Below are 11,788 nucleotides of genomic sequence, written 5' to 3' on the forward strand. Positions count from 1 at the left end.
CCCACCGGAAATGACCAATATTCAATTATCATGTACTGCATCTTCTGCGTATATCCACAAATCAACACAGCGTGATTTCACTGATTATAGCAAGCTATTGGTTCAATTCAATAACAACAGCAAACAAACTCCAGATTACATCTATTTGACGATGCACGGAACAGCTACAGCGACACCGGCGCAGTGCCATCTGGTTGTTTACGGTGTAAAAGATTGGTCGGATAGTGTGTATCCAGATATTTACGATGGGTTGGATAATGTTATGTTCAAGTACGAAAATGGAGACATGAAAATGCAGACTGAACTAGACATGAATAACAAAAGAATAGTGCATCTTTCCGACCCGATCGATGATGGAGACGCTGTCAATAAGTTAAGTTTGGATTCCGTGTCATATAACACGAAAGGTCATGCTTACAGAAGTATATTTTCCGAATTCTATGATTTATTAGAAACATCACGCTTTGGTCTCATCAAGGGTGTTAGCGGTGTTGTGATAAATAGTGTTCTACCTAATTTTATCCTTGAAACAGATCGTTTTATCAACGACTATGACGTCAAAAATGGTTTGAAACTCAGTACAAAAACACATATCCATACAACAAAAGTTTTTAATCAATCAAGCAGCTTTACATTCTTGTCTTTTTTGCATGATGAAACCAAAACAGGAACAATCAGTTGGTCTAACACGAGAGCGTTTCACATAAAATTTTATCCAAGATTTTTAATTACTGCTGATCAAATTCAGATCGACTTTCTAAGAGGAAAACAGTCAATCAGTTTCACAAGCGATTTCAAAAATAAACAGTTGTGCATTTGGATATGTTATGATGCCACCCAACGTCTGTACAAGATGGCGCTAAGCAATTATAATGCTCACGCAACCAAAACATTAAGCGGAACAATTAATTTTCAAAGTAACCAATTTGAAATCGACTATGACGGCTTCGTCAATAAAATTGGTTTGGTTGATAAGTTTATTGACGTCGACAGTTTAGACTTTCACAGGATTTTGCTTGAGGAAAAAAGAAATAGATCTTATCTTGAGTAAATAATAAAGATGGTAAAAACAAAAAAATCGGTCATCAATTTCAACCACATATCTGAAGAGTTGACCGAATCACAGATAACTGAACTGAAATCGTATTACAAAACATACCACAAAAAGATGTGGATTTACAAGGCTGCTTACAAACGATTGAAAGCGTGGCAGTTGGCAGGCAATATCTCAAGCATTGTGTTTGCCACCGGTGGTTTAGCCAGTTCGATAGCGACTGCAGGAGTCAGTCTAATTGCCATCGCGTCTGCGAGTGTGCTTATTCAAGCGTATATGAAACACAAAAACCTTGAAATCAGACTGCACCAAGTTCAGTATGCTTTTCAAACGTATGGCCATCTGTTGATTCAGATAAAAGACATTCTCAGATCTGGTCAATTCAACGAGTCAGAACTGTTGTCAAAACTTCAACAAAATGACGATTTCATTCTCGACAATTCGCCGATTGTTGACAAGTTTGAGAAAAAATACGATATGATCTTTGCGTAAAAGCGTTGTGAGATATTTTGAACAGACTTTCTATTCATGACCGTGAATAGAAAAAACAGCTAATTTAATTTATCTTCAAATTAGCTATCGTCACGAGATGTAATAAAAAACCAAAACTGGTGGCCACCAGACCTCTCATGAGGGACTTTACTCTTTTTTAATTTTTCCCACCCTGTCCCTCATGAGAGGTTTTTTTGGTTTTTTTATTTATTTTTTATTTATTTTATTTTACCCACTTTACAAGGCTTTGCCCTCCACCACACCGCTCTTTTGAGCACTATCAGACTCCTTGATTGAAGCCATATTTTGTATTTGTCGCCCTACGGTGTGGGCTGAACCGGCACTTCTGAAGGGATTAACCCAACTAAGCTCTACCCAACAGCTTGCCACCGATCTTAGGGCGACAGTTTTATTATTTTATTATTTAGTCAACCTATAGAATGACGGCAGGGGTTTTTCACCATTCTATAGGGGTTGTGTATACAGTTCGGTAACCAAAGGCCCCTGCTTTTTCCAATGGTTAACTACTGAGCATACACAACCAATTTATATCACAACCAAACAGCCTATTTATATGTTACAGTTTAAAAAAGCTTTTACATGTGGTATTTCATACCGGTAACACTCATGTTAAATTTTAGTACGCATGTGTATTTGGTGAAAACAGGAAAAATAATTCGTTTACATCACAGGATATTTTTACATGAGCGGTTGTGGTTAGCGTGACTGCACGTTTCACCTCAATGAACATGTATGCAAATTACTCACAACCGGATGTTGGTCATAACAATATTGATAAACAGGAAAGCCGCAAAGGGAATAAAACATCACTGAGTTGCTTTGATGATAAGAGATACATACATGAAAACGGTGTGACAAGTTTCGCTTACGGACACAGAAAAATCTGATTAAATCTTCAAGTACGAATCAAAATACGAAAAGTAAACAATTCTGTTTTTCACATCTTTCTTGATATGAAAAATTATACATAAATTACGTCATCATCTTCTTCACCTTCGTATTTGTCTTTTTTTGTAACCTTTTCAACGTTTTTTCTTGTTGAATCAACCAAAAAGCAGTATTTATCCAAATACATTTCGGCTATGTCTTGGTAGTCTTTTTTCAAAAATTTAATAGCTTTATCTAAAAGCTGGTCTTTAACGTCTCCTTTACTACCGTTTTGGCAGATTCTTATAATATCAAACTTTGTCTCCTCTCTATTCTGTATTTTTCGTGGTCGTCTTTTCGAAGCCATTTTTTAAATATAGCAAAATTTTAAACTAGTTTCTCTTCACACAAAATTGTGTAAAGATTTTGGGGTGATTTGAGGAAGATTTGGGAAATTTTCAGTTAAATTTTGAAATGATTTGTGTGAAAATTTAACTGAAGTTTTGAAAATGGGGATGGTCGTTTCGATGATGGTCGTGCGCTCGTACCCCCATAATCTATACTACTCGGGTTAATATCATGACAGTCTTGGTATAAGCTGAAAACGTGAGTGATCGATCTTGATTTGGCGTGAAGATCAGTTTATGATCTTCGTGGAGTGCATGGCTCATTTTACTCAGATCAGGAACTAACAAGATTGTTACGGGTGAAAATTAAGCTCACTGCAACATTGTCTAAAAAGTTAATGACAGCCTAGCCAGTCACTGTGATCACTCAGAAGAACTGACTTAAAGTGCACAATTTTCGGTTTTACTGTAGATTTTCAACTCCATTTTGTAATGTCGAGGTCGAGACTCAAGACTGCAGCTTCAGAGTAAAGTCACCAAATCCTGCTCAATAAAGTCACTTATATTTATGACTGTTGGAGTCTATTTTAACTGATTTAATGTTGTTGTAAATCGTGACTTCCGCTACTTCTACTCAGGAACTATAATACTAAATAAAATTTTGTAACTTGCATAATGACAGTATTTGATCAGTACTTGATACCATAGTTCATTAGTTGAAAATAGCAAGCAAAATAAAGGGAACACTAAGTAACAATCCTTTTGATCAATGCAATCATGTTTTCTTATAAAGAGTGACCTATTTCACTGCAGGCAGAACTACAATTGTAAGTTGCACTGCCCAGACATACATCTGTACAGTTAACAATGAAATAATCATTATAATAATCTTTTTGTATTTGAGCATGGAATTTTCTTTTTACATCAAAGCCACATGTAAATTTAGACTTGGGTTTCCTATGAACAAGGCAGCCAGTGCTGAGTTGTCTGCATGTGCTACTACAAAACATTGTGAGAATGCTGACTGAAGTAAGAGAATGAGATAACACTGTGTACTCTGGTCAGGACATAAGTTAACATGACTGTCTTATTTTCCTGTACAGGTCCCTCTAGCCCTGGAGGTGCAGCTGAATGAAATGTGGGAGAAGATTAATTTTATTAATTTTATAAGTTGGAGCTGGCAAGCAACACTTGCAAAGTGAAAGCATCCGTGGTATTTTTCTGAGCCACCACAAATTATAAAAGTGCATGTTTAGAGCCAGTTGAACTGAGTGAGCATCTGTGAGTTAAATGCAGACCTTGTGAGAAAAAAAAGGGTTTATTTTTATTTTTTAATGTTAATTTACTTATTTTAGCTCATTTTTTTTTACTCAAGATTCACTTTATTTCTTGAAGTCAAAAATCAACGAAGTGCTTGTATTTTAAAGGTAGTGAATTTTGACCCAAAATTGTGGTACCCTAATGACTCTGCCTCTTTGATCTCTGTGTAAATTTTCTGGGACACAATCAAACCAAATTGAGTTTAATGGGTTCACTTATTAATTTTTGAGTAAAACTCAGTTTCCAGTTCAGTTTATTGCATGATTTGTAAATAAAGGGGACAAAAAATTATCATTAAATGAAATAACAGGTTTTCTATAGATCATATAAACGGTTTTTTGAAGTCTTTGTTATAGTAATTTCACAATTTTATGGTGTGAGACCTTCTAATAAACTGTTGGTCAAATCTTGATTTTGTGTCCTATAATACCTCTTATGATGTCTTAAGCTTGAGATTGATTATTATATCTTGACTATCGACTTAAAGTTCCTTACTAAGATTCTTATCAGATTTTGCTAAGATCTTGTAAGATCTTACTGTAATCTTACCAAGATCTTGTAAGAATCTTACAAGAATCTTGTAAGAATCTTGTAAGAATCTTACAAGATCTTGTAAGAATCTTGTAAGAATCTTAACTAAGATAAGATCTTGTTAAGAAACTTAATAAGAATCTTACCAAGATCTTGTACGAAACCTGTAAGAATCTTACAAGGTCTTGTAAGATCTTGACTATCAACTGCAAGTTCCTTACTAAGATTCTTATCAGATTTTACTAAGATCTTGTAAGATCTTACTGTAATCTTACCAAGATCTTGTAAGAATCTTACAGGAATCTTGTAAGAATCTTGTAAGAATCTTACAAGATCTTGTAAGAATCTTGTAAGAATCTTAACTAAGAAGTAAGATAAGATCTTGTTAAGAAACTTAATAAGAATCTTAATAAGATCTTAATAAGATTTCCATCTGGGATGTATGTATGGCCTGTTCAACTGATTACTACAGCATAGATTACAGTGCAGCATAACCTTCATTGGCAAACAGTTATCACAATTATTACAGAATAAAATAAAAAGATTGATATAATTACTGGTCTTCGGAAATGAAAATGCATGTTGGAGATTGGAACTTACCCTTGTCCCTCCAATCAAATGCACTTGGAATTTCACCCTTTGGTATTTCAGCTTCCTTCATCTCATACAGAGGTTTTCCCCATCCAGGCATTCGGTAATTTTTCTTGAATTCCTCCTCTGGGTAAATACAAGAAAAAAAATGACCCCTAATAAACAAACTTACTTGTATGTAATTATTTGTCATTTTGAAATAATTTCATTTCATGAGGGGGTATCAGTAGAGGGCAACATTTTTAATCTTTTTAAATTTTAATTGAGTTGCACGTATTGGTTTGAAATCTACACCTATACTAACGCATGGATAAGGAACTATAAAAAATTTCATTTGAGTCACAAGTCTACCTGTTAAGTCGCTGAAGACTGTCACGCCATATTTGGCTGAGCCTTGTTCCATGTCTTGCATCTTACGAGCTCTGACCAAATTATCTTTGAAAACTGCCAAGCGCTTAATGTACTCTGCAAGGAAAAAGAATCATGTTTTAAGGCTGAATAATGTACACCAGGAATTTTTTACTGAAAATCTTAAATATCTGTGCACTCTTGTTAAATAACTAGTTAGAACATGTAATACATAAATTACAACAATACAGTCAACTTAAAATACTCACCATCTTTGTCATTTAAATAAGGCTTCTTGTGATGAATGACAAACTTTCTAAATGTCTCCTCCACATCACCATCAACTTCAGAGGGCTTGGGCTAAACAGCCAAGAAATTGAAAAATTATTATATATAAATAATTATTACATTTACATGACTTAAACAGCATGTCTGTTGAGTCTTAATGTTGGATTTTTGAAGCAATAACCAAGACTTCTGCCTAGGAAGCATTTGAAGGAGCCCAAAAGGCCAAACAATGAGCAGTAAGGAGCTCAACCTATGAGATGTCATGTACCAAGAGCACTTTTTCATGCAACCCAGGCTAGCATGCTCCTGGGAAGAAACACCTTGAATATCATTGTACAATAATTATTTTATAGCCGTTTATGGTTGGCCAAAGAGTACATGTATCATTTTATTTATTTATTTATTTATTTATTTATTTCAAAATGTGAGGTTTTTTCTGATCACATTATAGCTGATACTATAAGAGGATGTTTTCAGAGGTAACTACATGTATATACTAGACCAGTCCTTTGTCAATACATGTACCTTATCAAACATTTCCTTCACAACATTTTGCTCAGGTTCTTGAGCCTTGACAGGCTGGCTTCGCTCACATAATAGGAGCCTCTCCTTCAGTCCAACACACTCATGGCTAAGAAGCTCTCTTCGCTTCTCCCAAGGGACACTGTAAACCACAAACTTGCAATGCATCTAGAGAAACAAAATCATACCTCAACAGTAAATTTTTTTATCAATTTTATTAACTGTTGTGTCCTACAGATGTGTACTCTTTACATAACACTAACACATTGTTTAACACTCAACCACCCATTTAAGTAACAAACATAAAATTCTCATTACATCAATTATTATTATCACTACTTTATCAAATTTATATAATAAACAGTGTAAAATGGGTGTTTTTATTGGTCTAGAGGGGTTTTCGATAACAGTGCAGATGTGCGAATGAGGTCACTGTGACCAAAGCAGCTGATCAGAGTCTAGAGTCCAGTGACTGGTCAACAAAGTTTTACAACTGGTTTGGTGAGTAGTGGACAAACACAGGAAAAATTTTCACACGAAAGTAAAAATATCCTATGAAAAATCCAACATTTATAAAGAGAACACACACAAGCATAATTTAAATACACTGCATATACAGTAGTAACATGTAACTTCAAAAAAATATGAGTACATTTGTGGCTAGTCCAATACATTTACCTCCAGAGTATCAACAGGACAGACATCTAGAGAAGCAGACTTGTGTGCCTCATCATTACGGCAACTGCGGGAAACTCCAACTTCTGTGACAATACAGAACTTCTGCCCAGCAACTAACTGAAAGATTAAACATATTTGGACCAATTCACTGTTAGAGGCTTGATAAATCTTTTTTGTTGCCTTAGGGACCGTTCATTTTTTATGAGCATGGGGGGGCTGGTGGGATTTAGGGGGGGGGGGGGGCCACGAGAAAAAAAATGGCACTAAAGGGGGGGGGGGGGCCTACCAAAAAAAATTGAGTGAAAGAGGGGGGGGGGGGGGGTCACCAGCAATAATTGGCTAGTAGAGGAAATTGAAAGTGGCTCAACACAGAAACAGATGGAGAAATTGAATATTATTTCAATTTTATTTAATACGATTTTCCTAACCACTTTTAATTTGTTACATACTGAGGTCGAAATCTGCATTTCATATTAACAACAACTGAGGAAATGAAGCATATCTGTTGGAAAAGCAATAATGAATATAAACTGAAGTAGACACCTATGTTTGTACAAGTTCAAATTAATATAAAAACGTAACAGTCTCAGTATTGAATCATCCGTGGGGGAGTAGTGTTCTATTAAGTGGTTGTACTCAGAACTATATCTGTTCAATAGATTGTTTAATGTTCTGTTTAATAGTACTCACTTTTATAAAGACTGTTGATTAGTAAATTATTTGAATCCAGGAGTATCAGTAGACTCAGTAGTATGCCTAGTGTGAACATCCAGATTAGTTTTTAATAATAGAACTGTTGTTGGTGACTTCAGTTGACGGTAAATCTGAGCCGTAGGCCATCTTCAGAAAAGCTTGTAACTGTCATTTTTAATAGCAGTACTTTAATATCCAGGCGTGTAGGAGGGGGGGATTCGAGGGGTTCGAACGAACCCCCTTTGAAGATCAACAATGGCGGAAGAAAAAGCACAATGAGGAGGTTGAACAACTACATGAGGTGTACCATGCGAGAGAGTAGAATGTCTGCCCTGGTTCTAATGCATATCAAATACGATATGCCTGTCAATCTTGACGAGATAGTCAATTTGTTTCGAAGGCCTACACCCGAGAATGATGCAGTTTACCAGCTTGGTGTATGACTATCAGCAGATTGAATAGCTATCAGAATTTGACAGGGCGCGGAATGTATATTGAACTTTCTTGTTTAAGTTGAGACAATTATGCCGCAGAAATGATGTATATAGCTTAAAAAGCTGCTGTAAAACAAATTTGTGATTTGCCTAAAATGGGTCTCAAAATGCAGGAAATGAGGTTTCTGGGAACCTAGATTTTCAAAAATTTCCGGCAGACCCCCCTAGTAAGAGCGCCTCCGGCGCTCAACAAACACCGCTATCTAACCCTTACCTACGCGCCTGATATCTGTTTTTAATAGTACTGTAAAGAAATCACAGTTGTAACAATTACTTTTGTCTTTGATATAAACAGTACATAAGCGTTTTGCTAAAGTTAGGAGTATGATTTGTTTCTGGTTGGGCGGGAGGGGGGGGGGAGGGGTCATCAGAAAAAAATAGTTTCTGCTTGGGGGGGGGGGGCCATGTGGAAAAAAATTGCATGCTAGGGGGGGGGGGGTCATACAGTTTCGTAGTGGCCATTAACCAAATCCCACCAGCCCTCCCATGCTCATAAAAAATGAACGGTCCCTTATGAGCATAATGACTACAAGAACAAAGAAGTAAAAAAAAATGTACAATGTCTATTGTTGTACATGCGTACAATGCATATTTATCTGGAAACATAATCAGAGTCCCTTTTATTGGTGGGGGAAGGGGTACTGAAGTTACCTTTTGTGTTTACATTAGAATGAATAATTATACCCAGTGGCTATTCGTACGGCACCCGTACGGCGACTTGTATTTGCTATTCGTACGGGAGTCCGAAGATTTCATAGGATTTCTCTGTAACTCCTGATTCTCGTTTATCCAAATTATTATATTTACCTTTAGAAGGATTAAGCGAATCCAGTGAGTGCCCTTTCTTTGTTTGCGTACTCTCTGCTTACGAATAGCAAATACAAGTCGCCGTACGGGTGCCGTACGAATAGCCACTGGGATAATTATATGATGTAAGTAAGTCTAAAACAACTCAACAAAATGAGATGCAACCCAGTTCTCATTCACTCAGCTTGGAAGATGCTCGAGGAGAGCTTTGGCCATTGAGAACCGAGCAAAGTGTGGCATGTACAAAGGAACATGAGGGGTATACATTGAGAAGGATGAGTGCAGGAAATCAATCAATCTTCTTCCTTTTACCTAACCCATGTAATTTTTCTTAACAGCTGTCAGAGAGTAGAAACCAAGCCAAGAAAATGTCATTTTCAATAAGGAAAGTATTTTGTGGCAAATTTTGAATTCTCAAATTTCTATCAACAGAAGGAAGTAAATTGCATACATTCGGTTTCTTCTCCAACACCCAGAGGGGAGGAGTACTCCCCTTTGTCATATAGACAGGAGTGTTTTACCAGAAAATACACGACTTGTAAAACACATACGAAACTAAATCCAGGCCCTGAATGGTGTATTTTCCATATCCTCACTAGCGAGGATGTTGATTACGTCATTTCCCGCTTTTTTGACGGTTGTTTGGGCAAACAGTTGGTAAAAAATGGCAAGCGATGGATTTGTCTATGATATAAAGAAAAGTGACACAGTGCCTTGAAGATACGAATTTCATTTTCTCGTGAAAAAACAATATTTAACCACTCGAAAACAAAATTCATATCTTTGCCCGCCAGAACCCCTGTATATATAATGTGGCTAAATGTAATTTAGGCAAAGTTAACCTCAAAGCAATGCTGGTCAGCTGTTTTCCCCAACTATATTAGGGGTAGCCCGATGTCTCTAGCAGGGGCACCTCGTGACTTTTATACGCAGTTGCTTGCTTGCAGTTCTTCGCAAAGTGTTGTCTCAATTGCTTGCTGTTTGCGTGCCAGTTTGTGCTTTGTTTTTTCTGCTTGTACAATGACTGCTCGTCGAACCAACAACAGTTTGGCTGCTCATTTGGATGGGGAGAACTCGTCAGCGGATACCCTTCTGCCAACCGAGTCGCCAGGTCCTTCGTCGCTCGCTTCTGTGGCAAACACGGCGCCACAAACCTCTTCGACCGCTTCTGCTCCAGTTGTCCATGATCCAGCGCTAATCGCGGCTATCGTCGATGCCGTGAAAGCCTCGTTAGTGGCAGAAAAAGATGCTGGTTCCAGTGCGAGCAATCTGCGTGGAAATGTTGCTAGCGCGGAGCCACAAGCAGTTTTGGGGGCGTTCCCGCCCCATCGCCCAGCTTGTCACAGCAAATGGCGACCTTTCTCGCTTCTGGAGGCGCCTTTCCGGTGCAACAGGCGATATCCTCACCTTCAGCCACGCAAGGTAGGCCTAATTTTACTGTGCCATCCTTTGTTGCCACTTTTGCAACCCCGCGCTCGCCGATTTTAAGCACGTCGATCACGGCGGGCGCTTCTGTCCCGGTGCCACTCAGTGACAGCACGTTGGCTGCAAACCTGCCTTCGGGACCGCTACTCCAACACCCGTTTGTTGTTGGCCCTGGTTTTTCGCCAATTCCGGCAAAAACGGTTAGCCAAATTGTTGCCGGCAAGTACGTGGATTTCGGGGATTTGCTGTCGGTTAACATCGTTCAGACTGAGCCGGAAACGCAAGTATTCCTGGACGGCCGGTTAGTGTTTTTGCCAAGCGCTAAAATGCAACGTCGCCGCATCGAGGACATCATGACCTGGTCCGAAGCCTTTACAATTTTTACGCTGATTCTGACGTCTTATTTTCCGCACCGGTGGAAAGATCTCACTTCTTACAAGCTTCTCATTCTGCGCACGTATCGCCAATTCAGTGGTCGTGTTTGGCTGGCCTACGATCAGGCCTTCCGCCAGCACGCTGCGGCTACGAAGCTCGTGGACTGGTCGACCATGAACGTTCAACTTTACAATTTTCACGCTGCTGGGGCTTCTGTGCGTTCTGGGTCTGGTGGCTCCTTGAGCGAGCTACCCGAACCATCAGGAGCTGACTCCTCCCAGGTCATTTGCCGGTCTTGGAACAGAGGCCGCTGCTCGGCACAATTTGCTTCGTGTCGGTTTGCCCATCGCTGCAGCACCTGTGCAGGTTCCCACCGTGCCTCTGAATGCTCTCGTCGTTTTGACAAAACGTCGTCTTTCGATCGCAAACGTAGTTCAGCGTCTCCTCCTTCCGTGCCCTCGTCCACCTCGAAAACCAGGCGTTAATGGATGTGCCTTTTTAACGTTTAGTCATAGAAGTACTTCTTAAGTTGTGTTCCCCTTCTTTTTGTCAATAGTAGCTAGCTTGGGCCATAGTTGCTGCAATAAAGTTGTCAAGTTGTTTGAGTTTGTGGTTTGTTGTTCATAGTTTTCTCTGTGGTTTGCCCCCCCTTTCCAGCCTGGCTTGGCCGTATTTTAAAATAGCCTTTTTTCTTCCCAGCTCATCCAGTCCTCCCTCCTGTCTCAGCAGTTAGCCCCCTTAAGGTGGAGGAGTTTTCACAGGAATTGGCCAGTCATCCCGACCAGCTACAAGTTTCTTATGTCCTCCAGGGTCTCCAGCATGGCTTTCGGTTAGGCTTCCAATCAGCTCACAAGCTTAAGCCAGCTAAAAGAAACAAGCCTTCTGCTCTTCTCCATGCCCACGTCGTTGATGCGTATCTGGCTAATGAAGTCTCC

The 11,788-nt window shown here is 38.8% G+C and overlaps 2 protein-coding genes across 2 annotated transcripts in view; one reads left to right on the forward strand and one right to left on the reverse strand.

Annotated features, from left to right (window-relative positions):
• The window catches only part of LOC146464770 (cathepsin L-like), a 38,723-nt gene that overhangs the window by 21,881 nt on the left and 5,054 nt on the right, over positions 1 to 11,788 (reverse strand). Inside the window, exons 2-6 of the mRNA XM_085129159.1 lie at positions 7,060 to 7,176; positions 6,385 to 6,549; positions 5,841 to 5,931; positions 5,575 to 5,688; positions 5,233 to 5,349 (exon numbers count right to left, since the gene is read on the reverse strand). Of these exons, the coding sequence (XP_084985285.1) occupies positions 5,233 to 5,349; positions 5,575 to 5,688; positions 5,841 to 5,931; positions 6,385 to 6,549; positions 7,060 to 7,176 (604 nt within the window). The remainder of the gene's footprint in view (positions 1 to 5,232; positions 5,350 to 5,574; positions 5,689 to 5,840; positions 5,932 to 6,384; positions 6,550 to 7,059; positions 7,177 to 11,788) is intronic.
• Positions 10,366 to 11,338, forward strand: LOC146464771 (uncharacterized). The gene has a single exon (XM_085129580.1). The coding sequence runs from the start codon at positions 10,403 to 10,405 to the stop codon at positions 11,336 to 11,338; it is 936 nt and encodes a 311-aa protein (XP_084985706.1). The 5' UTR covers positions 10,366 to 10,402.

The sequence above is a fragment of the Pavona decussata genome, unplaced genomic scaffold, assembly GCF_977016875.1.
Source record: "Pavona decussata unplaced genomic scaffold, jaPavDecu1.1 SCAFFOLD_161, whole genome shotgun sequence".
Lineage (NCBI taxonomy): Eukaryota > Metazoa > Cnidaria > Anthozoa > Scleractinia > Agariciidae > Pavona > Pavona decussata.